At 43.1% G+C, this 9,052-nt stretch overlaps 1 protein-coding gene across 2 annotated transcripts; it reads right to left on the bottom strand.

The window, feature by feature from the left end:
• On the bottom strand, nt 1-6,460 carry CCNB1 (cyclin B1). 2 transcript variants are annotated; one of them, XM_004422894.3, is made up of 9 exons: nt 6,294-6,460; nt 5,532-5,702; nt 5,282-5,440; nt 3,452-3,634; nt 2,035-2,193; nt 1,585-1,821; nt 1,167-1,307; nt 405-515; nt 1-232 (listed from the first exon to the last, which is right to left on the bottom strand). In XM_004422894.3, exons 1-9 carry the CDS (start codon nt 6,312-6,314, stop codon nt 125-127), a joined length of 1,290 nt encoding a protein of 429 aa, XP_004422951.2. In that variant the 5' UTR covers nt 6,315-6,460; the 3' UTR covers nt 1-124. The 2 variants fall into 2 exon arrangements, with proteins under 2 accessions (XP_004422951.2, XP_087299496.1); XM_087443370.1 differs by having other exon boundaries at nt 6,255-6,423.
• Nucleotides 6,461-9,052: the final 2,592 nt, after the last annotated feature.

Raw genomic sequence — 9,052 nt, 5'->3', positions numbered from 1 at the left:
TAAGAAGTAAAAAGGACCAGAAACTTTATTAAAAGTAAATACATGTAACATATAATATGTACAGATGGCACATGGTGCCAATTTTATTTGCAGATATTATAGTACTCCAAGTCAAGTTCACAAGTTACACCTTTGCCACAGCCTTGGCTAAATCTTGAACTAGTGCAGAATTCAGCTGTGCTAGAGTGCTGATCTTAGCATGCTTAGATGCGGCATACTTGTTCTTGATAGTCTGGAAGGGAAAAGCATAGTAATTAACGAAGGAAAACATCCTAAGATCCAATGGTACAGATATTAACTTAAAACATCAACTCCTCAAAAATAAGCTATGCATTTGTGGGCATGAAGTCTTCATTATTTTCACTTTTTTCCCCAACATTCTACCATGCAACTGATTGACTTACCATGTGCTTTGTAAGCCCGCGATTCACCATGACTATATTCTTAGCCAGGTGTTGCATAACAAGCAGAAGCGATTCTTCAGTGTATGACAGGTAATGCTGTAGAGTTGGAGTCTATGACAACAAAAGTTAATGTTAAAAATGCTCACCAACAATAGTTTTCATAAAATTTCTAGATGTTATTCGAGATTAGGGTAGGGAGATGGATACTGTATGACTGATCATAATTAAAGTTTAAGATAAGCTTAAGACCCCTTCTTCCCCAGGTATTCTTTCAGGCTTCTCTAGGATCCTGTGCTTAAAGCTATTATATATATTAATGTGCTCGAACCTAATCACACTTTTGTAATTGCTGACTTGTCCACCCCAAAGCTAGACTCCAAGATCCTTGAGGCTGACTTTCTCACTCCTAGTTCTATTCCTAGGGCAGCATGTGGCACATAGAAGAAATATTTGTTGAATCAATGAATATGAATGAACTTCTAGTATGTCATTTGACCTATTTGAGCTACTCCATTTGTAAGGAGTAGTAACTGCTCTGCCTTTGAGTCTCAAAGGAGTAGAGAAAGATGAAATTAGGTAATGAAATGGAAACATTCTATGAAAACATCACAAACAGGATACCATTTTTAATCATTCCCTCAACAGATCCCGTATTTAGGAACCATTTGAATTGCCCTTTAATGAAAAGGGTTCTGTCTTCAGGCAAATACTATTTACAATTTAAAAGCTTAGGGTAACCTAGGTCGGTGGGACAGAGCTTACCCATTCACCATTATCGAGAATTTTTAGCGCTAAGCAAAAAGCTCCTGCTGCAATCTGAGAAGGAGGAAAGTGCACCATATCGTAGTCCAACATAGTTAGTTCCATCAGGTATTTGGCCAAAGTATGTTGCTCAACATCGACCTAGAACAAAACAGACGGGTCACTGAGCTTCTGTCAGAGAATTCTGCCTTGGCAATATCCGAGATGCCCATAACTATGACTACAAACGTTTGTCTATAAACGCTCAAATGCAATTGCTCATGGAAGGTTTTAATAATATACAGCCTGATTGGAAATAAAGAACACCTTTATCCCTTCCTCATGTACTTATAGGTATATAAGTCAGTTGAATTAGATCCGTTTGGTTAGCAGTATTCCCTAATGTACCATTATCAAAGATTTCTCAAGAAATCTGTACCTCTCCAATCTTAGACGCTCTCCGAAGGAAATGCAAGGGTAGAGGGCGACCCAGACCAAAATTTAAAGCTCTTAGAATCTTCATTTCCATCTGTCTGATTTGGTGCTTAGTGTAAGTGTTGTCAGTCACAAAGGCAAAGTCACCAATTTCTGGAGGGTACATTTCTTCATATTTGCTTGCAATAAACATGGCAGTGACACCAACCAGCTGCAGCATCTTCTTAGGCACACAATTATTCTGCAATGGGAATTTCACCTTGATTAAGTAACACGTATTTGAAAAAGGAGACACAGAGCTATGAATGAGAGGTGGGAAAGACCTACTCCCATAACAAAATCTCAGTTAATGACACCCTCTCCACCAAGACAGATTTTAGCTGAAAACATCTGTTTCTTCTGACTATGCTAGGACCCTGGAAGGAAGAACCCTCAATTACTGAATTATGCTCACCTGCATGAACCGATCAATAATGGAAACAGTCATGTACATGGTCTCCTGCAGTAACCTGAATTTCATTTGAACCTGCACTAGCCAGTCAATTAGGATGGCTCTCATGTTTCCAGTGACTTCACGACCAAGTAGGTATTTTGGTCTGACTGCTTGCTCTTCCTGCAAAAAAAAAAAAAAAAAAAAAAGCTGATTATCCTTAGAAGCAAGACTCCATGTGACATTTCTGACCAAAAATATCAGTCACTACAGAATAGCTGTGGAGCATTTAGAATCTCTAATAATTCTAAGCTTAATTATTTATATGGTCACTATAAACAGCTCTATCACTGAGGAAGAAAGCCAACATTAAATAGGAAAATGTGACAGGTTTTTCATATTGGCAAATCTATGTTCAATTAACCATCACTGCTACTGGCCCACACCCCGCACTCACTTCTTCCCAAATAAAGATGCCATACTATCATCTCAGATCTTTTCACTTAAGACTCTAAACCCAGAACCTGAGCTTTATGAAGTAGAGAAAATAGCAGCAGCTCCCAGATCAGCTGGAACCTAATGTGTTACCACTCTCCTGCTCCAGGGTTTAAACCCCAAAAACACCACAGATAGAGAAGAATGAACCATCAAGGACCAGCACATACATCTGCTAAGCCCACTCCTCCACAGTTAGAACACAAACTTTAAAAATGGTGAAGAAACCCAAAGCAGGTCCTGGCAAAGAAGTCTTCTTGCAGGACAATCCTGTAGAAAATGGAGATCCCCAAAAGAACCAGGCAAGAAACTGAAGATGTTAATGATGCCAAGAGAAGAGAATGCATTATAAACCAACAATTGGGTCAATTTAGTAACTGTATAGCTCATGTTGTTAGCATACAGAATGCTTCCTTAGTTTTGGGGGGAAAGTGCAAATGCCACCAATAGAAAGTTTCGGAAGTGGGATGAAATGGAAGAAAATTCCTCTTGGACACAAACAACAATTTCCCTGATATGGCACACCCATCAGCCACATTCACTCAAAATGCCATGTGTTGGGGTTGGCTGTAATTTTTCAGCATCTTCTGCACTACCATCCACCTCCTGCCTGTTAGCCTTCTTAAACCCAATGTTTGGGACTTGCTGGCTCCTAACTGTGATGGATATCAATATATCCTTCAATCTGCGGACTTTCCATTACAAAGAGCCATGGTAGTATCTGCTCTCACTTGGAAATCTCCCTGTTCAAAATGGAAAATAAAGACTTCATTGGTCTGTTTAGCAACTTTTTATGTTTGGTATTCTATGAAGGAGATTTTGAAAGTGAAATCTACTGTTAAGAAATGCCGCTCACATCATCCTTGAACTATTGTAAACTGTTAATGGAAATATCTTTAATAAAGCTAGATGCAGTTTAGAAAAAACAAAGACTAATAATACTGACCTCAAGTTGTCTCAGATAAGCATAGATATCTTTCACATATTCACTACAAAGGTTTGGATCGGCTCCATCTTCTGCATCCACATCATTCACTGCAAGAATTACATCAGAGAAAGCCTGACACAGATATTCTTCTGCAGGGGCACATCCAGATGTTTCCATTGGGCTTGGAGAGGGAGTATCAACCTTGAAACAGAGAGACCTTCTGAAATAATAGCAAAGAAGAGCATCCAATCTGGGCATGAAGGTCAGATTACTGGTACCAACTCAAGAGACCATCTGCTGAACAGACATGTAATTCATTTCCTTAATGGAAAAGGATCTTCTTTTCAAATGTATTCAATTTCTCTTTAGGAAGTGATTAATATGAAAACTGAAATGCCAACTTAGACTGAGCCAATTTGAAGAGAACAGAACCTAAACACTAACAGGTAAAACAGAGAAGCAAATTCATATTCTAGACTTTCCTCCAAAGGAAACTGATAAGTAGTTAATCTGTTTATCAGCAACATGTGAAGTTAATCCAAAGGAATGACAAGTCAGTCTTTAGACTTTCTGTGAAAACATGGACTGCTTCTCACTGCTCAGGAGAACATAAGTTCTACCAAGGATTAACTGACTTTATCACCATTAACCATTTTCTTCAAGCTCCAGTCACCCCATTGTTCAAACATTTATGGAACACTTTCTTCAAGTCAAGCTCTGTGCTAGGCACTGGCTTTATGGTGTCCTCAAGGGGCTTTGAATTTAGAAGAAATAAGTAAATGAAGTAAGGAGACTGATTCTAGGAACAAGGGTGAGGTTGGGGGAAGTTAGGGAAAGTTTCAGGAGTTGATGCTTGAGCTGTTTTGCAGGATGCAAAGGTTATTAGCTAAAAGAGACAGAAGGTGGGAAAGGCATTTTTAATAAGCGGGAAAGCAAAGGCAAGAATCAGTATGGGACTTTCAAGGAAACCTCAGGTGGTTTGGTATGGCCAATAAAAGACTGCATGCTACAGGTTTCATGTGCTATGTCCAGAAGGTCAATACTAAAGCAATAGCCTCAAATCTCCTACCCTCAGATATAAGGAGCTAGGCTGAATGACTTTTACAGATATTTTCCCAAGAAGTTTTAACTAAGTTTTTAAAATTAGAGCTTCAGAATGTAGTTCACTGCAACTTCAGCAAAGTAGCCTCTTTTAGATGGTCTGATTTTCCTTCCCAGGAGTAGAAGGTATTTACATACCTGATAGTTAATAAAAAGTTCTTAGTTTTTGAGGCTACACATTAACTCATCTTCTTACCTGTTCTCTGAAGAGCTACACTTTCTTTCTGCTTTACATCTTTATATATTGCAATGTTACAGGCTTATTAATTATTCAGTGGTCATATTAGGGAGTAAAAAAGAAGATTCAAGAGAATAATTTGTGTTTCAGTCAACAAATATTGGACAGTGATGGCTTGTACCAAAGACAGCAAAATCACTGGTCCAGGCAGCTACTACTCAATACCATTAACGAAGGAGGGGCAATAGAACAAAACGATTAAAAGCACAGGTTCTGAGGCCAGACAGCCAGGTTTTGAATCCAATATGTGCCACTGATTAGATGTGTGACTCTCGAAAAGATACTTAATACTTTTCTAAACCACTATCTAAAAAAGTAGAGGTAATAATACTAGGTAAGAGAGTATAAGATTATGTCAATGCATGTAAGGCCCTTAGCAGAAACTACCTCCTGCTAAGCACTGGATAAATGTTACAATTTTTAGTATTTATTTAAATGCTATTCCATGCATTAGTAAAACGAGGGGCAACAAACAATCAACAGATTCTAAACTGGCACAATAAGTTTACCAAAATAGGCTCGGGAGAATGTTTTTCTTCTTTAACAGGCTCAGGTTCGGGTTCTGGCTCAGGCTCGGGCTCCGGCTCTGGCACAGGCACGGGCGCCTTTTCCAGTGGTTTTGGTAGTTTTTTAGCAATAACTTTTCCAGCAGTTAAAGTTTTTGCTTCCTGTGGATGAAAAGGAGAGAATGGAATGTTCCTCCATCAAGAGTCACAGTTAGAAGGTGGACTCAGGGAAGTTGAATCGGGAGATAGTTACCTTTTTCAGAGGCAGTCTGGCCTGCGGCTGCTCACTCACTTTGTTACCTATGTCTCCAAGAGCTGTTCTTGGCCTCAGCCCGGGCTTGGAGGCTGCAGCAGTTGCCACAGGCACGCGCTTTGCGCCTGCCATACTGACCTTCGCCTTGTTTTCAGTATTAATTTTCGTGTTCTGAAAGAAGCAAGAGCACTTTGAGAGCTGGCCCAGCCAGGTTAGAGTGAGTCAAGGGTTAATCAAGGTGGGACAAGAGAGAGGCTCTCCGGAGGAAAGGCGGCTGTAAATGGGTCCAAGGGAAACTGGGGTCCCAGGGTCTACGCTATGGCTGTGACAAGTTAGTTTCCTCCCAGAACTTCTTCTTTCACCCATCGAGGTTTAGTCCCCGCCGGCCCTAAAATACCACGAATTTACATCTGAAAGAAAACCGAAAAACCTTCAACTGCAGGCACCTTCGTTCCGGGAAGGGGGTTAAGCAATCGGTGGGAGCTCACTCAGGGGCCCTGGTTTCCCGTCAACCCTCCACTTGCCTCCCCAACATTTATCCAAGGCCCGTCCAGTTCTCTTTCTCACCTTCCTCTCTCTGTCCGTACGTCCCCCAAACTCCCCCACCATGCCAGAGGCCCACCAACCCCCCTCCACCTCCCCAGATCGCTGCCTGGGTCCGCTCCTGCCGAGGGCGGGGGGGAGCCTCCGGAAGGCGAGATAGGGCGAGGACACGCAGCGCACCAGTAAGGCCGCATTTGTTCACCGTCCGCAGCAGCTCACCCTGGTGACCCGGAGCGCCATGGCTTCCTCTTCACCAGGCAGCAGTTCAGTGGGGAGAAGCAGAGCAACGGAGCCCCCGACGAGCCAGGAACCTGAACCCACCACCGACCAACAGCCGTTCCTGCGCAGCACGCCAGGAGGAGCCGGGCCGGCCTCAGGTTTAAACCCCGCGCCGCTCCCTCCTTATTGGGCTGTTCGTGGCACTCGCTCCCTTCCCATTGGCGGCTGCCGGTTCCTGCGAGAATGCGTTTCCATGGAGATCCCGCGAAGTGGTTCGAGAGGGGGCCGGGCCAGAGCGAGGCTGCGGCCCGGGGGAGCCTGGCCAGGCCCTCACGTGGCCTGGCTCCGCGCCTGCGCTCTCGCGCAGCTGCTGCTGGCACCTGGGTAGGCGAGTGGTGCGCGTGTGGGCCTCCTGGAGAGGCAAATTTGTGTGCCGCCCGAGCTAGGCAAGGGGACGGCCTTGTATCTCGGGAAAGTGACAGTGGAGCAGCCGCAGTTTGTGAAAGTGAGAACGTGTTATGGCTCTGGTCCTACTTATTGTTACACACTTTACTACAGAGGAAAGACTTTTATATATGTACCTTCTTTCGTTTGATCATTCCAACACTCTGGGGTGGAGGAACTGAAGCTCGGAGAGGCTTTGGGTGGCTTTCCCAAGATCACACATTAGTAACACAGGGACCAAACTTAGGTTTGTTTTGTTTTTCCGGATCTGTGATATTTCCACAACACTAATTGTCTCAAGAATATTGTCAGGTTCTTAACCTGCCAGATTACTTCTCAAATTGTTTACCAAAGCCAATCTTTTTGTTTTAGCTTTTTATTTGAAAATAATTTCGAACTTAGACTTGGTGGTCAGGGATGGTCTGAGAAGGTGACATTTAAATTGAGGCTTAAATGACAAGGAGGGGCCGGCCCTGTGGCTTGGTGGTTAAGTGCGCGCACTGCAATGCTGGTGGCCCGGGTTCGGATCCCGGGTGCGCATAGAGGCACCACTTCTCCGTCCATCCTGAGGCCGAGTCCCACATACAGCAACTAGAAGGATGTGCAGCTATGACATACAACTATCTACTGGGGCTTTGGGGGGAAAAAATTAAATAAATAAAAATCTTTAAATGACAAGGAGAACATTGCGGATAGAGGAAGGAGTCTGTGAAAACCCAATGATAGGAATGAGCTTGTCATGTTCAGAAAAGCCAGTGTGGCTTGAGTATAGGGCAGAGGGGAGAGTAGAGATGAGATTAAAGAGATTGGAGAGGGTAATATTATACAAGTCCTTGTAGACCAAGCTAAGGGGTCTGGGGTATCATAAGTGCAGTGGAAGCCCCGTTCAGGGTTTTAAGCCAAGGTGTGGCATAATCTGTCTTGCAAAAAAGATTACCTTAGTCATTGTGGAGAGAATGTGTGTAGGTGGGGAGGTGGAGGGGAAGCAGGAGGAGAGAAGCAAGGGGAGGCATTAAGAGGCTATTGTGGGAGGCCAGGCAAAAGATGATGGCTTGGATGGTACTAGTAGTGCTAGACAGAAAGGGATGGGTTCTGGATATATTTTGGAGGTAGACTTGCTGGATCTTGATGGTTTGCCTGCTTGGAGTGAGCGAAAAAGGAATCAAGGATGACTGAAGTTTTGGCTTGAGTAACAAACAGAGAAGACTAAGAGATGAGCAGCTTTTAGGGGGTAGCAGGTTTAGATAGGAAATGATAAATTCTGCTACTTTTGGAATGCTTAGAGATATGCAAGAGGAGAGGTTCACTAGGCAGAGGTCAGGGTAGAGCTAAAGCCTCCTTTTGCTCTAGATAGTATTTAAACCCTCACACACATGAGGTCATCTAGAGAAGAACTGTAAAGAAGAGTAGATGCCCAGGAGCAACCCCTGGGGCCCTTCATATTTAAAGATTGTACAGAGCAGGAGAAGCCAGTTAAGAAAATTGGGCAAGAACACCAGAGAGGTGGGAGACCAAATAGTGGTGTCTCAGAAAAGAGAAGACAGTGTTTCACAGAGGGAATAGTGGTTTAACATGGCAGATTGAATATACACATTTCTCTCTCTCTTTTTTTCCTGAAGACAGTAAAGGGATTTAAAAAAAAACTGCAAAACTCTCAAGGATGGGTGAGGAGACAATACCGACAACATTTTGGAGGCAAGAAAGCACATTGAAGAATCGTAATAGAAGTATCAGACAGCCCAAGAAAGTTGAAATCTAAGCTAGCAGTGGAAAGCCAGGAAGCAAACTGGTTCATGCAATAGACTCCATCAAGTCTCAGGGATTGGAGGCACCAGGAGCCTATGAAATTGGTGTCGGTGGAGCTGGAAAGAGGCTTAGTAGATTCCCTCCTGCACATCTGCGCACAGTGAAAGTGCAGCCTCTTCCTGGTCCTGGCAGATGACTGGAGGTTTATTTTATGTTCTGGTGAGGCCAAAGTAAAAGAACTCTGGAGTTCAGATGAAGTAAAATTCTTCATACCAAATGGTGAAACCTCCAGTTCTCTTCGCCCACTCAGTCCGCTAAATGCAGGCAGCTGAATTTATATCCTCCTAAATGAGATAAGAGCATGCTTCTCTGTGGAATGGACCAGCCCAAGAGAAAAGTCTTAAAAATATTGATGGTTAGAGTGTCCAGTGAAAAGGCTGAGTCACCCTTAAAGTGATGCTCAGTACTTGACATGCTTACAGACTGACACAGAGCTTCTAATCAATATTTTAGTGTCTTACTCTTAACTATTAATAGCCATCTAGGGAGCACCAGACATTTGAGGAAAT

The sequence above is a fragment of the Ceratotherium simum genome, chromosome 18, assembly GCF_057802395.1.
Source record: "Ceratotherium simum simum isolate JZ-2026a chromosome 18, ASM5780239v1, whole genome shotgun sequence".
NCBI lineage: Eukaryota > Metazoa > Chordata > Mammalia > Perissodactyla > Rhinocerotidae > Ceratotherium > Ceratotherium simum.
The sequence above is the reverse complement of the archived record's forward strand: the minus strand, read 5'-3'. Positions and strand labels throughout refer to the sequence as shown.